The 22,364-nt window shown below is 37.1% G+C and overlaps 1 protein-coding gene across 3 annotated transcripts in view; it reads left to right on the top strand.

Annotated features, from left to right (window-relative positions):
• Nucleotides 1-22,364, top strand: part of COMMD10 (COMM domain containing 10) — a 206,167-nt gene that overhangs the window by 5,335 nt on the left and 178,468 nt on the right. For all 3 annotated transcript variants that reach the window (XM_517888.9, XM_009449528.5, XM_009449527.5), the window contains exons 3-4: nt 917-1,027; nt 2,383-2,538. In XM_517888.9, the coding sequence (XP_517888.2) occupies nt 917-1,027; nt 2,383-2,538 (267 nt within the window). The remainder of the gene's footprint in view (nt 1-916; nt 1,028-2,382; nt 2,539-22,364) is intronic.

The following is a 22,364-nucleotide window of genomic DNA, read 5'->3' on the forward strand; positions in this document are numbered from 1 at the left end:
CTTAGGTATAGAATGTGGGCATGCCACATTATGGATCTGGGAGTCCTCTTTGGCCATCTTCTTGGCTCATCCTGGCATATACAAATACATGGAGATTTTGTTTGTTTGTTACAATGTGTGGAGGGTGCTTCTGGTATTTAACGTCCAGGGACTTCAAAAATATTTTACAGTGTTTAGGGCAGTCCTGCACAAAGACTTGTCTCATCCAGCATGCCAGCGGTTTGCAGTGGGAAATGCTGATGGAAGTCAGGTGAACTTGCATAGCTGGGAACATAGAAATAAACATTTGTGGCCTTTGCACTTCAAAAATAACTGTCACAACTCATGCAAAAAAAAACTCATGTACTTGGCTCCATAGGAGAGACTTTGAGGCCCTCACACAAAGCCTGTTGAGATAACAGTGCTGTATATCTAGTTTTGAGAGGTCAGCTCTCTGGGTTCCTGACCATGGCAGACTAAAAATAGCAAACTTGGGGTTGAAGGTACTGTCATGGAGCATGTAGGCAGCTTCAAGAAATGACTGCTGATCATGAAATGAAATGCGAGAATTATGAAAATCAGACCCAAGAAACATAAAAGGACAGAAGTCTGAGATTTCTGTTTGTTCTAGTTAAAAATTTTCCATGTATGTCAGCAGTTCTTTAGGATACATGAGCCCTTTAGCACAGGGCTCTGATGCTTGTAATTATGACCTGCGTCACCACAAGATACTTGTTTAATCTAATTTATTTTGTTTACAAAGGTCTAGAAATTAGCATCATATCTTTTATAAATTTACATGCACATCAATTTCTTTTCACCATGTATTTTCCTTTAAAGTTCTCATCTCATATACAAATAAATGAATCTTCTGTCAAGTATGAATTTTGAATGCCTGAATGTGTGCTAATATAATAGATTGCTATTTGTATTATAGGCTGAGAGCAGTTTCAGTGAAGAAGAGGAAGAAAAACTTCAAGCGGCATTTTCTCTAGAGAAACAAGATCTTCACCTAATTCTTGAAACAATATCATTTATTTTAGAACAGGTATTTTTATTGCATCAAATTTTCTAGCCATGATTTGTTTACTACATATTTGTATTGTTATGATATCTATGACATTCTGTTTTTTTTAATTAAAAAGTATGCAAGATGGAAGCTGTGAATATATTTTAGTTAAGAATTTCAGTGTAAAAATATTTGAATATTGTAAAGTATTTAAATATGAATTGAGACTTCATTGATTTGAGACAGTTATACAAGATTTTAATTCATTGGTACTTGGTATAATGGAAAAATGGACATATTTTACTTAAGATATTAAATGATTTGGGGGATATATTGACTAGGATGGTAAGTAAGACATTTAGAAAAGAAGTATTGTCATATTATGTGCTACTAAGCTGCCTTCTGCATCCCTTTTTCTCATCTAAATTCACTTCCTGATTTAAGCTCCTATTCAAGGCTCATCTCCTTTACTTGAGCTGTGACCCCTTATACTTCCTTTATTTGGATTTTTAAAAATCCTTGGCTCATCACAGTAGAGCACATTGTTAGTCTTTCAGCAGTTCATATGTGTTAGTTATACCTCCTTCACCAGATTCTATTTTGTGGGGAGCAGGATCATATTTTTTGTGTATCTTATATAAGCCTACCACATTGGTGTGCTTAAAATAGATCCTCATAAATTCCTGTTGATTAAAAATAATACTTGTGAAATAAAAGTTTAAATAGTTTTGTAACTTCATGAGCATTTTAATGAACATATTAGGAGGACAAGCTACCAGTTATCTACTATAGCCTTACATACATTATAGATCACAAAGATAAATGTGGTTCTAATTTTTGGTGGGTGTTCAGTAGAAGAAAAGGATCATTGAGTAGGACAGCATAGCATGGTGTTCCAGAATAATGTAAGAAACAGAACAGGTATCAGTGTTAAAATTTTTTACAACGTTTAATCATATATTATGTAGGAAATTGGTAGATAAGGTAATTTTGAGAAAGTGCTTCTGGGAAAAAATTTGTTAGTTGGGAAACAAAACTATTGTATACTTATTTGAAATTATTAAGTGAAATAAATGAAATTTTAATTAGGGTACCATTTACATAGCCAAAGCAAAGAAGAAGTTTTTTGGTTTTTAAGTGGATTTAGGATTACTTAAAGCATAGGTAAGAATGAGAAAAAAATTCATCTTGAATAATTTAGGCCATTTAATCCTGAATCTTCCAGCCCTTGGTTGTGTATTTTATTATTTGTAAAATAACCAAAAATGTCAGTAATAGGACTATGAAGTTTTCTTTTGACTTAAGTCATTTAAAAATAGTTTTGTATTTAGTGTAGTTTAAAGTTTCAGTATGAAGATGAGGGACATATGTAATTTTTTTTTTCTTTTTAATAGGCAGTGTATCACAATGTGAAGCCAGCAGCTTTGCAGCAGCAATTAGAGAACATTCATCTTAGACAAGACAAAGCTGAAGCATTTGTCAATACGTGGTCTTCTATGGGTCAAGAAACAGTTGAAAAGTTCCGGCAGAGAATTCTGGCTCCCTATAAGGTATAGAACATACTATCTTAAATATGTTTTTCAATAACATATGGCATAAATTATTATACCTGAAGAGTTTTTAAAGTGATAATATTTTGTTGAGAGGTAGAGTCAGGCAAAAGAAACACAGATGCTCCTCAACTTACAATGGCCTTACATCCTGATAGACCTGTCACAAATTGAAAATATCGTAGGTCAAAAACAGAGTACACTCTAGAGAATCAGTTGTTTACCCTTGTGATCACATGGCTGACTGGAAACTATAGCTCGCTGCCATTGCCCAGCATCACGAGAGAATATCGTACATATTGCTAGCCCAGGAAAATACAGAATTCAAAATATGAAGTATAGTTTTTGCTGAATACATATTGCTTTCACACCATTATAAAGTAAAAAAAATTGTCTGGTATGGTCCCTGACTTAAGTTTAGATTTTACAGTAGTGCAAAACTATCGCAATTTCGATATACTTTTACTTTTGATCTCTTCTTGGGCTAGTGATGTGTGGTACATAAGATATTCCTGATTTTGGAGGCTTTTCAAGATGGCTGACTAGAGGCACAGGACACTTCTCCACAAAGAAGAACCAAAATAGTGAGTAGGTAATCACACTGTAAATAAAACATCTAAAAGAGAATGCTAGAGTTCAGCAGAGAAGTGACTGGAAACACCTGAGGAGAGGGTGGAGAGGTGGACAGCCTTGCTAGGATCAACCAGAAGCCTGGAGAGGCTCCTCAGTATGGAGTTGGGGTAAGTGAGAGATCCCTAGCTGTCCACATTCTTGCTGCAGACTCCTGTAATCCTAACTGTGGGAGAGTTCTTGAACCCCATGGGCCCCGAGACTGGCATAGGGAGCTCCCTGAAGTTCATGCAATGGTATTGCTCTAGAAAGGGTGCTCTTGCTGGGTTCCATGCACCCCCTGAGTCTTAGGCAGCTGGAGCACGGCTCCATTTTAGGAGTCTAGTCCCTGTTAGAAACAGAATAATCTTAAAATTTGTATGAAACCAAAAGAGAACCCAAATAGCCAAAGCAATCCTAAGCAAAAAGAACAAAGCTGGAGGCATCATATTCCCTGATTTCAACTTGTATTACAAGGCTATAGTAATCAAAACAGCATGGTGTTGGTAGAAAAGCAGACATATATACCAATGGAACAGCATAAAATACCCAGAAGTCAACCCATGTGTTTATAGCCAACTGATTTATTACAAAGGTGGCAAGAGCATACACTGGGGAAAGGACACCCCCTTTAATAAATGGTGCTAGGAAAACTGGATAACTATGCAGAAGAATGTAATGGCCCTTCTCTCTCACCATGTAAAAAATCAGCTCAAAATTGATTAAAGACTTAAACATAAGACCCACAACTGTTAAAATACTAGAAGAAAACAGGAGAAATACTCCAGGACATTTGTCTAGGCAAAAATTTTATGGCTGACCTTCCTAAAACATGTACAAAAAAACCCAAAATAGACAAATGGAACTATATTAAACTAAAAATCTTCTGTACATTAGAGGAAATAACAAAATGAAGACACAATCTGACAAATGGGATAAAATATTTACAAACTATTGACTTAGCAAATGATTAATATCCAGAATATACAAGGAACTCAAACATCTCAACTGCAAAGTAACTAATCCCATTTAATGTGGACAAAGGATCTAAACAAATGCTTCTTGAAAGACGATATATAAATGGCTAACAGGTATATGAAAAAATGCTTAAAATCACTAATTATCAGAGAAATGCAAGTCAAAACCAAACATGCCATATCATCTTACCCCAGTTAGAATGGCTATTATTAAAAAGAGAAAAAAATAATGGATGCAGGTGAGGATGTGGAGAAAAGGGAACTCTCATATGTTTTGGTGGCAATGTATATTAGTACAGCCATTAGGGAAAAGCAGTATGGAGATTTCTCAAAAAACTGAAATTAGAACTACCACGCAGTCCAGTAATTCCACTACTTGGTATATATTCAAAGGAAAGGAAATCGGTAAATTAAAGAAATATTTGTACCCCTGTGTTTGTGGCAACACTGTTCACAATAGCAAAGATAAGAAATCAACCTAAGTGTCCATTAGTGGATGGATGAATAAAGGGAATTTGGTATAATTACACACTGGAATAATATTCAACCATAAAAGAGAGTGAAATGTCGTTTGCAGCAACATGGATAGAACTAGAGGTCTTTATGTTACGTGAAATAAGCTAGACACAGACAAATATAACAGGCACTCACTCCTATGTGGGAGCTAAACAAGTTGATGTCGTGGAGGTAGAGAGTAGAATGGTAGTCACCAGAGGCCGAGAAGAATGCATGGGATGTGGGGTCGGAGGGTGAATGAGTAGAAGTTGGTTAATGGGTACAAACATATAATCAGAAGTAATAAGTTTAATGTTTGATAGTTTAGTATGGTGCTTATAGTTGACATCAATATATTGGTCATTTCAAAATAGCTAGAATTAAGGAAGTGAACTGTTCTGAACATACACAAATGATAAATGCTCATGGTGGTGAATATCTAAAATACCCTGACATGATCATTACACAGTCTATGCATATAAGAAAATATAACACATATCTCATAAATATGCAAAAATATTATGTATTGATTAACAAATAGGCTTTGTGTTAGATGATTTTGCTCAACCACAGGCTAATGTGAGTATACTGAACATGTCTAAGGTTAGCTAAACTAAGCTGTGATGTTTGGTAGATTAAGTGTATTAAATACATTTGTGAATTATTGTATTTTAACTTAACGATAGATTGAGGCATAAGCCCATTGTAAGTCAAGGAGCATCTGTATATTCTCTAGAAGTCCTCTGTGAGATATATGATTTGCACGTATTTTCTCCTAATCTGTAGCTTTCCTTTTCATTCTCTTAACAGTATCTTTCCCAGAACAGAACCATTAACTTTGATGAAATCTGTTGTATTTTTTTTTCTCTTTTCATGATCCTACCTTTGGTTTTCTAGGAATTTGCAGCCTAATCATGACACAAATATTTTCTGTTTTCTTCTAAATGTTTTACGTATTTATATTTTATGTTTAGATCTAAAATCCATTTACCGTTAATTTTGTATGACACATAAAGTGCAGGTCAAAGTTCATTTTTTTCTATGTATGGATGTTCATTTGCTCCAATGTGATTTGTTGTTAAAATTATCATTTTGTCATTGAATTACCATGTGTTTGTCTAAAATCATTTGATATTTTTGTGTGAGTCTTTTTCTGGAATCTCTCTTTGATTTCATTGACCTATTTGTTTATGCCAATATCACACTGCCTTAATTATTATAGCTTAATAGTAAGTGTTAAAATCAGGTATTGTGAACCCACTGACTTTTTTCTTCTTTTTTGTAATTGTTCTGGCAATCCTAGTTTCTTTGCCTTTTCATATACATTTGAAAATCAGCTTTTGTATTTCTGTAAAAAATCCTGCTTGGGGTATTGATTGGGGTTGTGTTTAATTTATAAATAACTTTATTGAGAAATGACTTCTTAACAAGTATTGAGTATATCTATTTATTTAGGTCTTCTTTGATTTCTTTTATCAGTGTCTTTTGTTTTCAGCATATCAATCCTGCACTTACTTTGTTAGGTTTGTACCTTAAGTACTTTTTCTTTCTTTTTTTTTTTTTGTTGTTGAACTATTGGTAGTATTTTTCAAATTTTGTTTTCCAATGGCTTATTGATAGTATATGGAAATACAATAGACTTTTCTATACTGATCTCTATCCTGTAACTTGGTAAATTCACTAATTAGTTTTAGCAGCTTTCTTATAGGTTTTTTGTGATTTCCTTTGAAGGCAGTCACGTTGTCTGTGAATAAAGACAGTTTTATTTCTTCCTTTTCAATCTGTAGAGCTTTTATTTTTCTTGCTTTATTTTACTGACAAGGACTTCCAACATGATGCTGAATAGGAGTGGCAAGTCTGAATATCCTTGCCTTGTTCCCAATTTTAGGGTGAAAGCATTCAGGCTCTTATCATTAAGTAGGATGTTAGAAAATGCCCCTTTATTGTTTTCACTTCTCTACTTCCCTTTTTAAAAATTCTGTATTCTTACTACTCTCAAGTGTCTTCTGTGTCATTGCTTCATTTTTTATCATTTTAAAGTCTACTTTTTCCTATATCCTCTATAGATTTTAAACTTTCCATTTGTTTCCCTGCAATTCTTTTTTTAAGCCATTTTCATTTTTAAAAAAAATTCTTGGCTTTTTAATAGTAGCCTGTTTTCTGTTTATATTTTTCCTATATTTTATACCGTTCGTTTTTTTCCTTGCATATTAGTAGTCATAACAATTAAAAATATTTTTGTTTTCTGCTTCTAATAGTAAGTTACTTTTTAGTGTCTTCATGATGAAAGTTTGTTTTTTTAAAAGTAATATTTTTCCCATAGTTGGATTACAGAAGCTTCTGTTTAAGAAATTAATCATTTGTCATATAAAATATGCAAATAAAGAAGTTGGAATGATCTGATTAATTGTACATTGTCCCATTGAGAATGCTGGAAATTATCTTTTGGTAATTCTGGGTATATCATAGGATTGCTAATATACTATTTTAAAGTCTGAAATGCTTAAATAATATAATGATAACAAGCATTTATTGTGCTTATTGTGGGTCAAATGTTATAATGAGTTCTTCGTATCTTACAAAACCCATTAATAGTTCTAGTTTATACATGTACTTATAAAATTGAGGCTTAGAGAGGTTTAAAAAGTTGCCCATGATCGTACAGCTAAGTAAGTGGCTGAGTTGGGATTTGACAAGAATAGTCACATTCCTAAGCTATTATGCTATCCTAACACATAGATGTTAGCTGCGGAATTTTTCTGTGTCAGGCATTATGCAGGGTGATTTATATAGTTGTTTGTATGTACTTCATATTAGTCCATTCTCACATTGCTATAAATAACCTGAAATAGGGTAATTATATAAAGAAAAGAGGTGTAATTTGCCCACGGTTCTGCAGGCTGTACAGGAAGCATGATGTGCTGGCATCTGCTTGGCTTCTGGGGAGGCCTCAGGAAACTTACAGTCATGGTGGAAGGTGAATGGGGAGCAGGTGTCTTTCATGGCAGGAGCAGAAACAAGAGAGAGAGGGAGGAGGGAGGTGCTACATACTTTTGAACAAGCAGGTCTTGCGAGAACTCAACTATCACAAGAATAGCACTAAAGGGATGGTGCTAAACCATTGATGAGAAGCCTGCCCCCATGATCCAGTCACCTCCCACCAGGCCCCACCTCCAACACTGGAGATTACAATTGCACATGAGATTTGTTGTGGTCAGAGATCCAAACCATGTCACATACCTTTTAAAAGTGAGGAAATAAAACTTTAGAAAATATTAGTCACTTTATCATATTATCCCAAGTGGTCCATGATGAAACTGAAATGAGGATTGGATCTGTCTGTCTCTAGGTCTTATTCCTTTTATATCATGCTACCTCTGGCAGCTGTAATGCTATCTTTCTTTTTCATTCTGAGAACTGTTTAGGATACTGTGGCCAAAATAGCCAGATGTGAAAACAGATCATGCCATTTAAATTGTAACAAAAATATATTACACTGACTTATATGATGAAAAAAGGTGTACATGCAATGACTTTAACTGTTTTATGGTAACTTAGGGTCTTACCCACATAAACTGTGGGGTGCTTGCAGCAGAACACATGTTGGTAGTACAGTCAGCCCTCTGTATCCCTGGATTTCATATTCATGGATTAAACTCGCAGCAGATCAAGAATATTTGGGAAACAAAAAATTCCAAAAAGTGAAACTTGAATTTGCCATGTGCTGAGTACTATGTTAAATCCACAGAAATGATGTGTTGTCATTGTATTAGTTATTATAAATAATCTAGAGATGATTTAAAGTATAAAGGAGGATATGTGTAGGTTATATTTAAATACTGCATCATTTTATATGAGGGACTTGAGTATCTGCAGTTTTGGGTGTCTGTAGGGGGTCCTGGAACCAGCCCTCGCTAGATACTGAGGAAAGACTGTGATTCTGAATTCAAAGAGGGTAAGATCAATGAAATAATGTTAAAAAATCAAAAGGTGTTTATTTTTATTCCATTTTAAAAACTTCTTTTTTAAGCTTTATCGAGGTATAATTGATAAACAAAAATTGTGCGTATTCAGGGTGTGCAATGTGATGATTTGATAGCTGTATACATTGTGTAATGATTACCATAATCAAATTAATCAGCATATCTATCACCACACAGTTACCACCTTTTATGTGTGGGTGAGTGTGTGCGTGAGGACATTTAAGATCTACTATCTTTGAAAACTTAAAGTAAACAACATGGTATTATTAACTATAGTCACCATGCCATACATTAGATTCCCAGAACTTAATTTGTTTTATAGCTAAAAGTTGTACCCTCTGACCAGCATCTCCTCATTTCCCTCATACCCCATCCCCTGGCAACTACCATTCTACTCTCTGCTTCAATGAGTTAAACTTTTAGAGTATGCGTATAAATTAGCTCATACAGTGTTTTGTCTTTCTGTGCCTGGCTTATTTCACTTAGCATAACGCCCTCCAGGTTCATCCATTTTGTCACAAATGGCAGTGTTTTCTTTTTAAAGGTTGAATAATATTCCATTCATTATCTATTCATTTGTTGACAGACACTTAGGTTGTTTCCTTATCTTGGCCATTGTGAATAATACTGCAGTGAACATGAGGGTGCAGATATCTCTTCAAGATACTGATTTCATTTCCTTTGCATATATACCAGGAGTGGGATTGTTGGATTGTATGATAGTTTTATTTTTAATGTTTTAAGGAACCTCCATACTGTTTTTCATAAAGGCTGTACCAATTTACATTCCCACCAACACTGTACAATGGTTTCTTTTTCTCTGCTGTCTTCCTAACACTTGCTGTCTCTTGTCTTTTTGATAATAGGTATTTTAACGATGTAACGTCATGTTGTATTATGCTTTTGATTTGCATTTCTTTGATGATTAATGATATTGACCACTCTTTTATATACCTGTTGATCATTTTTATGCCTTTTCTTGGTGGGGAGAATGTCTATTCAGTGCCTTTGCCCAGTTTTTAAATGGGTTATTAGTTTTCCTGCTATTGAGTTTGTGAGTTCCTTATGTATTTTGTATGTTAACCTCTTATACGTGGTTTACAAATACAGGTTGGGTATCACGTATCTGAAATGCTTGGGACCAGAAGTGTTTTGGATTTTGGATTTTTTGAATTTTGGAATATTTGCATATACATAATGAGATGTCTTGGGGATGGTAAGCAAGTCTAAACACTGAATTCATTTATGTTTCAAATACACCTTATATACATAGCCTGAAGGTAATCTTACACAATATTTTAAATAATTTTGTGTATGAAACAAAGTTTTGACTGTGACCTGTCATATGAGATCAGGTGGGAAATTTTCTGTTTATGGTGTCATGTTGGAGTTCAAAGAGTTTCAGATTTTGGAGTATTTTAGATTTTGGATTTTTGGATTAGGGATGCCGAACCTCTGTTTTCTCACATTCTATAGGTTGCCTTTTCATTTTGTTAAGTTTCCTTTGTTGTGTAGAAGCTTTTTAGTTTGATGTAATCACACTTGTTTGTTTTTGCTTTTGTTACGTATTTCATATCCAAAAAGTGATACGCTTTTGGTGTTCTATCCAAAAAATCATTGCCAAGGCCAGTGTTAAGGAGCTATTTTTCCTGTATTTTTTTCTAGAAATTTTATAGTCTCAGATCTTTCATTTAAGTCTTTAATTCATTTTTAGTTAATTTTTGTGCATGGTATAAGATAAAGGTCCAGTTCCTTTTTTTTTTTCTTTTTTTTTTTTTGCATGTAGATTTTCAGTTTTCTCAGTACCATTAGTTGAAAAGGCTTTTTCCCATGGTGTATCCTTGGTGCCCTTGTCAAAGACTGGTTGAAAGACACTTCTTTTTATCTCTTATTGTTTAGATCTAATAAATGAGAGGGCCAATTGAAAAAAAAACTTGACATTAATAGCTTTTTGCAGAATATGATTGAAGGGATTTTAAAATTTCATCTCATCTCACTTTAATACGTCTGTTTTTTGCCATTTATTTATTTTTCTTTGTATAAATTCATGATGTACAACTGAAATTTTGTTACATGCATAGATTTCATAATGGTGAATTCAGGACTTTTAGGTAATTTCTCATTATCCACCCTCGCAGCACCTCCTCTCCCTTCTGAGTCTCCATTGTCTGTCATTCCACTTTTTACATCCATGTGTACACATTATTTAGCTCCCACTTATGAGTAAGAATATGCAGTATTTGTCTTTCTGTGTCTGACTTGTTTCACTTAAGATAATGGCCTCCAGTTTCATCCAAGTTGCTGCAAAAGATATGATTCTGTTCTTTTTTATGGCTGAATAGTGTTCCATTGTTTATATATACACACCATATTTTCTTTATCCAGTCATCCAATGATGGACACTTAGGTTGATCCCATATTGTTGTTATTATGAATACTGTGATAAACAGGAGTGCAAGTACCTTTTTAATACACTGATTTCTTTTCCTCTGGGTAGATGCCCCATTGAGGGATTGCTAGATTGAATGTTAGTTCTAGTTTTAGTTACTTGAGCAATCTCTATACTGTTTTCCATAGAGTTCCTTTTCTATACTATTTTCCATAAGAGTTCTCTTTTCTCCACATCCTTGTTAACATCTATTATTTTTTAACTTTTTTATTTTTTATTTATTTATTTATTTATTATTTTGAGACGGAGTCTTGCTCTGTCACCCAGGCTGGATTGCAATGGTGTGACCTCGGCTCACTGCAACCTCCGCCTCCCAGGTTCAAGAGTTTCTCCCACCTCAGCCTCCTGAGTAGCTGGGATTACAGGCACACACCACCACGCCCGGCTAATTTTTGTATTTTTAGTAGAGATGGGGTTTCACCATGTTGGTCAGGCTGGTCTCGAACTCCTGACCTTGTGATCCGCTTGCCTCAGCCTCCCAAAGTGTGGGCTTACAGGCGTGAGCCACGGCGCCCGGACTTTTTTCACTTTTTAATAGCCATTCTGACTAGGGTAAGATGATAGCTCATTGTGGCTTTGATTTGCATTTCTCTGATCAGTGATGTTGAGCATTTTTAAATGTATCTGTTGGCCATTTTTATGTCTTCTTTTGAAAAATGTCTATTCATGTCCTTTGCCCTGTGCCCACTTTTTAATGGGATTATTTTTGTTGTTGTTGTTTAGTTGTTTGGGTTTTTTGTACATTCTGGATATTGGTCCTCTGTCAGGTGCATAGTTTGCAAATATTTTCTCCCATTTTGCAGGTTTTCTATGTACTATGTTGATTATTTCTTTTCCTGGGCAAATCTTCTTAGTTTAACTAAGTTCCATTTGTCTATTTTTATTTTTGTTTTCTGTCCTTTTAAGATCTTAGTCATGAATTCTTTGCTTAGAACAAGGTCCAAAAGAGTTTTCGCTAGGTTTCTTCTAGTATTTTAAATTTCAAGTATTCCATTGAAGTCTCTTAATTCATCTTGAGATTTTTTTTTATATAATCAGAGACAGGGGTCTAGTCTCATTCTTCTGCTTATGGCAATGCAGTTTTCTCAGCACCATTTATTGAAAAGGTTGTCTTTTCCTCAATTTATGTTCTTGTTGACTTTGTCAAAGAACACTTAAATGTAAATATGTAGCTTTATTTCTGGGTTTTCTAGTCTGTTCTCTTGATCTATGTGTCTATCTTTATACTAGTACCATGCTGTTTTGGTTATTATAGCCTTGGAGTTTAATTTGAAGTCAGAGAGTGTAAGGCCTCCAGGTTTGTTCTTTTTGCTTAGGACTGCTTTGGCCATTCAGGTTCTTCATTGCTTCCATATGAATTTTAGGATTGTTTTTCCTAATTTAGTGAAAAATGACAATGGTATTTTGATAAGGATTGCATTGAATCTGTAGATTGCTTTGGGCAGTATAGTCATTTTAATAATAATTCTTTTTATTATTATATTTTAAGTTCTGGGGTACATGTGCAGAATGTGCAGGTTTGTTACATAGGTATACACGTGCCATAGTGGTTTGCTGCACCCATCAACCCGTCATCTACATTAGGTATTTCTCCTAATGCTATCCCTCCACCAGCCCCCCACACCCTGACAGGCCCCAGTGTGTGATTCCCCCACCCCTTATGTCCATGTGTTCTCATTGTTCAGCACCCCCTTATTAGTGAGAACATGCGGTGTTTGGTTTTCTGTTCTTGTGTTAGTTTGCTGAGAATGATGGTTTCCAGCTTCATCCATGTCCCTGCAAAGGACATGAACTCATCCTTTTTTATGCCTGCATAGTATTCCATGGTGTATATGTGCCACATTTTTTTTTAATCCAGTCTTTCATTGATGGGCATTTGGGTTGGTTCCAAGTCTTTGCTGTTGTGAACAGTGCCACAATAAACACACGTCTGCATGCGTCTTTATAGTAGAATGATTTATAATCCTTTGGGTATATACCCAGTAATGGGATGGCTGGGTCAAATGGTATTTATAGTTCTAGATCCTTGAGGAATTGCCACACTGTCTTCCACAATGGTTGAACTAATTTACACTCCCACCAACAGTATAAAAGCATTGCTATTTCTCCACATCCTCTTCAGCATCTGTTGTTTCCTGACTTTTTAATGATCACATTCTAACTGGCATGAGATGGTATCTCATTGTGGATTTGATTTGCATTTCTCTAATGACCAGTGATGATGAGCTTTTTTTCATGTGTTTTTGGCTGCATAAATGTCTTCTTTTGAGAAGTGTCTGTTCATATCCTTTGCCCACTTATTTGATGGGGTTTTTTCTTGTAAATTTGTTTAAGTTCCTTGTAGATTCTGGATATTAGCCCTTTGTCAGATGGATAGATTGCAAAAATTTTCTCCCATTCTGTAGGTTGCCTGTTCACTCTGATGGTAGTTTCTTTTGCTTGGCAGAAGCCCTTCAGTTTAATTAGATCCCATTTGTCCATTTTCGCTTTTGTTACCATTGCTTTTGGTGTTTTAGTCATGAAGTCTTTGCCCATGCCTATGACCTGAATGGTATTGCATAGGTTTTCTTTTAGGGTTTTTATGATTTTTAAGTCTTTAATCTATCTTGACTTAATTTTTGTATAAGGTGTAAGGAAGGGATCCATTTTCACTTTTCCACATAGGGCTAGCTAGTTTTCCCAGCACCATTTATTAAATAGGGAATCCCTTCCCCATTTCTTGTTTTTGTCAGGTTTGTCAAAGGTCAGATGGTTGTAGATGTGTGGTGTTATTTCTGAGGCCTCTGTTATGTTCCGTTGGTCTATATGTCTGTATGGTACCAGTACTACACTGTTTTGGTTACTGTAGCCTCGTAGTGTAGTTTGAAGTCAGGTAGCATGATGCCTCCAGCTTTGTTCTTTTGCTTAGGATTGTCTTGGCTATGTGGGCTCCTTTTGGTTCCATGTGAAATTTAAAGTAGTTTTTTTCCAATGCTGTGAGGAAAGTCAATGGTAGCTTGATGGGGATAGCATTGAATCTATAAATTACTTTGGACAGTATAGCCATTTTCACGATATTGATTCTTCCTATCCATGAGCATGGAATGTTTTTTCATTTGTTTGTGTCCTCTCTTATTTTCTTGAGCAGTGATTTGTAGTTCTCCTTGAAGAGAACCTTCAAATCCCTTGTAAGTTGGATTCCTAGGTATTGTATCCTTTTTGTAGCAATTGTGAATGGGAGTTCACTCATGATTTGTCTTTCTGTGTCTGTTATTGGTGTATAGGGATGCTTGTGATTTTTGCACATTGATTTTGTATCCTGAGACTTTGCTGAAGTTGCTTATCAGCTTAAGGAGATTTTTGGTTGAGATGATGGGGTTTTCTAAATATACAATCATGTCATCTGTAAACACAGACAATTTGACTTCCTCTTTTTTTTTTTTTTTTTTTTTTTTTTGAGACGGAGTCTCACTCTGTCACCCAGGCTGGAGTGCAGTGGCACGATCTCGGCTCACTGTAAGCTCCTCCTCCCGAGTTCACGCCATTCTCCTGCCTCAGCCTCCCTAGTAGCTGGGACTACAGGTGCTTGCCACCAAGCCCAGCTAATTTTTTGTATTTTTAGTAGAGACGGGGTTTCACTGTCTTAGCCAGGATGGTCTAGGTCCCCTGACCTCGTGATCCGTCCGCCTTGGCCTCCCAAAGTGCTGGGATTACAGGCGTGAGCCACCGCACCCAGCCTCCTCTTTTCCTAATTGAATATCCTTTCTTTCTTTCTCTTGCCTGATTGCCGTGGCTAAAACTTCCAATACTGTGTTGAATAGGAGTGGTGAGAGAGGGCATCCTTGTCTTGTGCTGGTTTTCAAAGGGAATTCTTCCAGTTTTTGCCCATACAGTATGATACTGGTTGTGGGTTGTCATGAATAGCTCTTATTATTTTGAGATATGTTCCATCAATGCCTAGTTTATTGAGAGTTTTTTTTAGCACAAAGGGCTGTTGAATTTTATCAAAGGTCTTTTCTGCATCTTTTGAGATAATCTTGTTGTTTTTTCATTGGTTCTGTTTATGTGATGGATTACTTTTATTGACTTGTGTATCTTGAACCAGCCTTGCATCCCAGGGATGAAGCTGACTTGATCATGGTGGATAAGCTATTTGATGTGCTGCTGGATTTGCTTTGCTGGTATTTTATTGAGGATTTTTGCATCGATGTTCATCAGGGATACTGGCCTGAAATTTTCTTTTTTTGTTGTGTCTCTGCCAGGTTTTGGTATCAGGATGATGTTGGCCTCGTAAAATGAATTAGGAAGGATTCCCTCTTTTTCTGTTGTTTGGAATAGTTTTAGAAGGAATGGTACCAGCTTCTCTTTGTACCTCTGGTAGAATTTGGCTGTCATTCTGTCTAGTCTGGGACTTTTTTTGGTTGGTAGGCTATTAACTACTGCCTCAGTTTCAGAACTTCTTATTGCTGTATTCAGGGATTCAAATTCTTCCTGGTTTAGTGTTGGGCAGGTGTATGTGTCCAGGAGTTTATCCATTTCTTCTAGATTTTCTAGTTTATTTGCGTAGATGTGTTTCTAGTATTCTCTGATGGTAGTTTGTATTTCTGTGGGATCGGTGGTGAAGTCCCCTTTATCATTTTCTATTGTGTCTATCTGATTCTTCTCTCTTTTCTTCTTTATTAGTCTGGCTAAGGATCTATGTATTTTGTTGAGCTTTTCAAAAAACCAGTTCCTGGATTCATTGATTTTTTTTGAAGGACTTTTCATGTCTCTATCTCCTTCAGTTCTGCTCTGATCTTAGTTATTTCTTGTCTTCTGCTAGCTTTTGAATTTGTTTGCTCTTGCTTCTCTAGTTCTTTTAATTGTGATGTTAGGCTGTCGATTTTAGATCTTTCCTGTTTTTGTTGAGTTTTGTTTTATTTTTATTTTTTTTTGTGGGCATTTAGTGCTATAAATTTCCCTCTGCACACTGCTTTAAATGTGTCCCACAGATTCTGGTACCTTGTGTCTTTGTTCTCATTGGTTTCTAAGAACAACTTTATTTTTGCTTTTATTTCGTTTTCTACCCAGTAGTCATTCAGCGGCAGGTTGTTCAGTTTCCATGTGTTGTGAGGTTTTGAGTGAGTTTCTTAATCTTGAGTCTAATTTGATTGCAGTGTGGTCCGACAGACTGTTTATTAATGATTTCTGTTCTTTTGCATTTGCTGAGGAGTGTTTTACTTCCAATTATGTGGTCAGTTTTAGAATAAGTGCGTTATGGTGCTGAGAATAATGTATATTCTGTTGATTTGGTGTGGAGAGTTCTGTAGATGTCTATTAAGTCCACTTGGTCCAGAGCTGAGTTCAAGTCCTGGATATCCTTGTTGATTTTCTGTCTTTTTGATCTGTCTAATATTGACAGTGGGGTGTTAAAGTCTCTCACTATTATTGTGTGGTAGTCTAAGTCTCTTTGTAGGTCTCTAAGAACTTGCTTTATGAATCGGGGTGCTCCTGTATTGGGTGCATATATACTTAGAATAGATAGCTCTTGTTGCATTGATCCCCTTACCATTATGTAATGCCCTTGTCTCTTTTGATCTTTGTTGGTTTAAAGTCTGTTTTATCAGAGACTAGGATTGCAACCCCTCCTTTTTTTTGCTTTCCATTTGCTTTGTAGATCTTCCTCCATCCCTTTATTTTGAGCCTATGTGTGTCTTTGCATGTGAGATGGGTCTCCTGAATACAGCACACCAATGAGTCTTGACTCTTTATCCAATTTGCCAGTCTGTGTCTTTTAATTGGGGCATTTAGCTCAGTCACATTAAAGATTAATATTGTCATGTGTGAGTTTGATCCTGTCATTATGATGGTAGCTGGTTATTTTGCCCATTAGGGTTTCTGCTGAGGGATCTGCTGTGGGTAACCTGACCTTTCCCTCTGGCTGCCCTTAACATTTTTTCCTTTATTTCCACCTTGGTGAATCTGACGATTATGTGTGTCGGGGTTGCTCTTCTCGAGGAGTATCTTTGCGGTGTTCTCTCTATTTCCTGAATTTGAATGTTGGCCTGCCTTGCTAGGTTGGGGAAGTTCTCCTGGATAATATCCTGAAGAGTGTTTTCCAACTTGGTTCCATTCTCTTCATCACTTTGAGGTACACCAATCAAACATAGATTTGGTCTTTTCACATAGTCCCATATTTCTTGGAGGCTTTGTTCATTTCTTTTCTCTGTTTCTTCTCTGATCTTGTCTTCTCACTTTATTTCATTGAGTTGATCTTCAGTATCTGATATCCTTTCTTTTGCTTTATCGATTCGGCTATTGATACTTGTGTATGCTTCATGAAGTTCTCGTGCTGTGTTTTTCAGCTCCAAGAGGTCATTTATGTTCTTCTCTAATCTGGTTATTCTAGTTAGCAGTTTGTTTTACCTTTTTTTCAAGGTTCTTAGCTTCCTTGCATTGGGTTAGAACATGCGCCTTTAGCTTGGAGGAGTTTGTTATTACCCAACTTCTGAAGCCTACTTCTGTCAATTCATCAAACTCGTTCTCCGTCCAGTTTTGTTCCCTTGCTGGCGAGGAGTTGTGATCCTTTGGAGGAGAAGAGCCGTTCTGGTTTTTGGAATTTTCAGCCTTTTTGTGCTGGTTTCTCCGTATCTTCGTGGATTTATCTACCTTTGTTCTTTGATGTTGGTGACCTTCGGAAGAGGTCTCTGAGTGGCCGTACTTTTTGTTGATGTTGATACTATTCCTTTCTGTTTATTAGTTTTCCTTCTAACTGTCAGGCCCTTCTGCTGGAGTTTGCTGGATGTCCACTCCAGACCCTGTTTGCCTGGGTATCACCAGTGGAGGCTGCAGAACAGCAAAGATTGCTGCCTCTTCCTTCTTCCTGAAGCTTCTTTCCAGAGGGGCACCCACAAGATGCCAGCCCCAGCTCTCCCGTATGAGGTGTCTTTCGGCTCCCACTGTGAGGTTTCTCCCAGTCAGGATGCACAGGGGTCAGGGACCCACTTGAGGAGGCAGTCTGTCACTGGATCAGAGCTTGAATGCTATGCTGGGAGATCCACTGCTCTCTCCAGAGCTGCCAGGCAGGGGCGTTTAAGTCTGCTGAAGCTGCACCCACAGCCACCCCTTTCCCCAGGTGCTCTGTCCCAGGGAGATGGGGGTTTTATCTATAAGTCCCTGACTGAGGCTACTGCCTTTTTTTCAGAGATGCCCTGCCCAGAGAGGAGGAATCTAGACTGGCAGTCTGGCTGCAGTGGCTTTTTGAGCTGCAGTGGGCTCTGCCCAGTTCGAACTTCCTGGTGGCTTTGTTACACTGTGAGGGTAAAACCGCCTACTCAAGCCTCAGCAATGGCGGACGCCTGTCCCTCCACCAAGCTCGAGCTTCTAGGTCAACTCAGACTGCTGTGCTAGCAGCGAGAATTTCAAGTCGGTGGATCTTAGCTTGCTGTACTCTGTGGGGTTGGGACCCGCTGAGCCAGACCACTTTGCTCCCTGGCTTCAGCCCCCTTTCCAGGAGAGTGAACGGTGATTCACTGGCATTACAGGTGCCATTGGGGTATGAAAAAAACAAACAAACAAACAAACAAACAAACTCCTGCAGCTAGCCTGGTGTCTGCCCAAATGGCCACCCAGTTTTATGCTTGAAACCCAGGGCCTAGGTGGCATAGGCACCCGAGGGAATCTCCTGGTCTGCAGGTTGTGAAGACCATGGGAAAAGCACAGTTTCTGGGCCGGAGTGCACCATACCTCTCGGTACAGTCTCTTACGGCTTCCCTTGGCTGGGGAAGGGGGATCTCCTGACTCGTTGTGCTTCCCGGGTGAGGCAGTGCCCCACCCTGCTTCTGCTCACCATCCGTGGGCTGCATCCACTGTCCTATCAGTCCCAGTGAGATGAACCGGGTACCTCAGTTGGAAGTGCAGAAATCACCTGCCTTCTGCGTCGATTTTGCTGGGAGCTACAGACCGGAGCTGTTTCTGTTTGGCCGTCTTGCCAGCATATCATCATAATAGTTCTTTTGACCCATGAGCATGGGATGTTTTTCCATTTGTTTGTGTCCTGTTCAGTTTTCTTTCGTCAGTATTTTGTAGTTCTCCTTATGAAGATTGTTCATCTTGGTTAAAAAAATATTCCTATGTATTTGGCTGAGCACTATGGGCTCATGCTTGTCATTTCAGCACTTTGAGAGGCTGAGGTGGGTGGATCACCACTCCTGGGTGATCCCCAAGAGTTTGAGACCAGCCTGGCCAATATGGTGAAACACCATCTCTACTAAAAATACAAAAATTAGCCAGGTGTGCTGGTGCGTGCCTGTAATCCCAGCTACTTGGGAGGCTGAGGCCTGAGAATTGCTTGAACCTGGGAGGGACAGGTTGCAGTGATCCGAGATAGTGCCACTGCACTCCAGCCTGGGCGACAGAGTGAGACTCTGTCTCAAAAACAAACAAACAAAAAATTCCTATGTATTGTATTTTTCTTGTAGCCGTTGTAAATGGGATTGTTTTCTTGATTTTGTTCTCAACTAGATTGTTACTGGTGTAAGAAATGCTACTGATTTTTCATGTTGATTTTGTGTTGTGCAGCTTTACTACATTCATTTATTAAATCTAAGAATTTTTCATGAATCTTTAGGTTTTCCTAGATACAAGTTATATCTTCAGCAAACAGGAATAATTTTACTTTCTCTTTTCCCATTTAGAAGCCTTTTATCTCTTGCCTGATGGCTGTGGCTAGGACTTCCAGTACTATGTTAAATAGGAGTAGTGAAAATGGGCATCCTTGTCTTGTCCAAGGTTTTAGAGGAAATGTTTTTAACTTTTCCCTGTTCAGTATGATGTTGTCTGTGGGCTTGTCATATATGGCATTTATTATTATGATGCATATTTCTTCTATGCCCAGTTTGTTGAGAGTTTGTATCATGAAGGGGTACTGCATTTTATCAAATGCTATTTCTCAGTCTAGTGGTTTGATCATAAAGTTTTTCTCCTTCATTCTTTTTATGTGATGAATCACATTTATTGACTTGTGTATTTTGAACCACTCTTAGATCCCTTGACTAAAACCCACTTGATTGTGGTGTATTATCTTTTTAATATGCTGTTGGATTCTGTTTCCTAGTATTTTGTTTAGGACTGTTGTGTCTATGTTCATCAGGGTATTGGTCTTTAGTTTTCTTTATTCGTTGTGTCCTTGTCTGGTTTTGGTATTGGGATGATACTGGAGAATGAGTTAGGGAGAATTCCTTTCCCCTGTTCCAACTTTTTGGAACAGTTTTACAAGAATTGGTATTAGTTCTTTGTATGTTTGGCAGAATTCAGCTGTGAATCCGTCTGGTCCTATGTTTTTGGGGGGAAGATTTTATTACTGATTTAATCTCACTACCCATTATTGGTCTATTCAGGCTTTCTGTTTCTTCTTTGTTCAATCTTGGGAGGTTGTGTATTAGTCTGTTCTTACATTGCTACACAGAAATACCTGTGACTGGGTAACTTATAAAGAAAAGAGGTTTAATTGGCTTATGGTTCTGCAGGCTGTACTGGAAGCATGATGCTAGCACCTGGGGAGGCCTTGAGAAACAAAACAATCCTAGCAAAAGGTGAAGGGGGAGCAAACCCATCACATGGCCAGAGCAGGAACAAGAGAGGAAGGGGGGAGGTGCTAAACACTTTTAAACCACCAGATCTCAAGAGAATTCACTATTGTGAGGACAATACCAAGAGGGGTGGTGCTAAATCATTCCTGAGAAACCTGCCTCCATCATCCAGTCACCTCCCATCAGGCCCCACCTCCAACATTGGGTATTACATTTCAATATGAGATTTGGATGGGAACATACATCCAAACTATATCAGGTTATATGTTTCCAGAAATTTACCTATTTTCTGCAAGTTTTCTAGTTTATGAACATGTAGTTGTTCATAATAGTCTCTGATGATCTTTTGAATTTTTCTCATATGATTTGTAACGTCTCCATTTTGATTTCTTATTATATTTGGATCTTCTTTCCTCTGGTTAGTCTTGCTAGCACTTGATCAATTTTGCTTATCTTTTTAAAGAACGAGCTTTTTGTTTCATTAATTTTTTAATTTTTTTTTGGTCTCTATTTCATTTAGTTTTGCTCTGATCCATGTTACTTCTTTACTTCTGCTAATTTTGTGTTTGGTTTGTTCTTGCTTTTCTAGTTCCTTTAGATGTATTGTTAGGTTGTTAATTTGCAATCTTTCTACTTTTTCGATGCAGGTATTTATTGCTGCAAACTTCCTTCTTAGCACTGGTTTTGCTGTGTCCTACAGGTTTTTGTATGTTGTATTTCCAGTTTCATTTGTTTCATAAAATTTTTTAATTCTCTTCTTAATTTTTTCATTGATCCAAAGGTCATTCAGGAGCATATTGTTTAATTTTTCTGTATTTGTATAGTTTCCAGAGTTTTTCTTGATATTGATTTCTTGGTATTGGTTTTATTCTACTGTGGTCTGAGAAGATACTTGATATGATTTGATTTTTAAAAATTTGTTGAGGCTTGTTTTGTGGCATAACATATGGTCTATATTGGAGAATATCCCATGTGTTGATGAGAAGAGTATTTATTCTGCAGTTGTTGGATAGAATGTTCTATAAATGTGTGTTAGGTACATTTTGTCTGAAGTCCAATTTAAGTCTGATGTTTGTTGATTTTGTGTCTCAGTGAGCTGTCTAATGCTGTGAGTGGGATGGTGACGTCCCCTATTATTGTTTTTCTGTCTAACTCTCTTTAGATCTAGTAATATTTGTTTTATGAATTTGGGTGCTCAAATGTTGGGTGCATGTATGTTTAGAATTGTTATGTCCTCTTGTAGAACTGACACCTTTAATATCAGGTTTTATACTTTTGTGTTTTCTTGATGGGGTTGCCCTGTCTCTTTCAAGTTTAGGACTCCTTTGAACATTTCTTGTAGAGCTGGTCTACTTTTGACAAATTCTCTTAGTATTCTGTTGTCTGGGAAAGAAGATTATTTCTACTTCATTTATGGAGCTTGATATTTCTGGATGTAGAACTCTTGACTGATAATGACTTCATTATTTTTTACTATTTTTATTTTAAAGTATGCTTTATCTGATAAAAATATAGCTACCTCTGCTTGCTTTAGATTTTCGTTGGCCCATAATATCAATCAATATCTCTTCCCCACCCCTTTACTTTTAGTCTATGTGTCTTCACAGATAAGGTGGGTTTCTTGTAAATAGCATATAGTTGATTTTTTTTCTTTTTCTTTGAGATGGAGTTGCGTGCTGTCGCCAAGCTGGAGTGCAGTGGCGGGATCTCAGCTCACTGCAACCTCCGTCTCCCAGGTTCAAGCAATTCTCCTGCCTCAGCCTCC

Source organism: Pan troglodytes, chromosome 4 (genome assembly GCF_028858775.2).
Source record: "Pan troglodytes isolate AG18354 chromosome 4, NHGRI_mPanTro3-v2.0_pri, whole genome shotgun sequence".
Lineage (NCBI taxonomy): Eukaryota > Metazoa > Chordata > Mammalia > Primates > Hominidae > Pan > Pan troglodytes.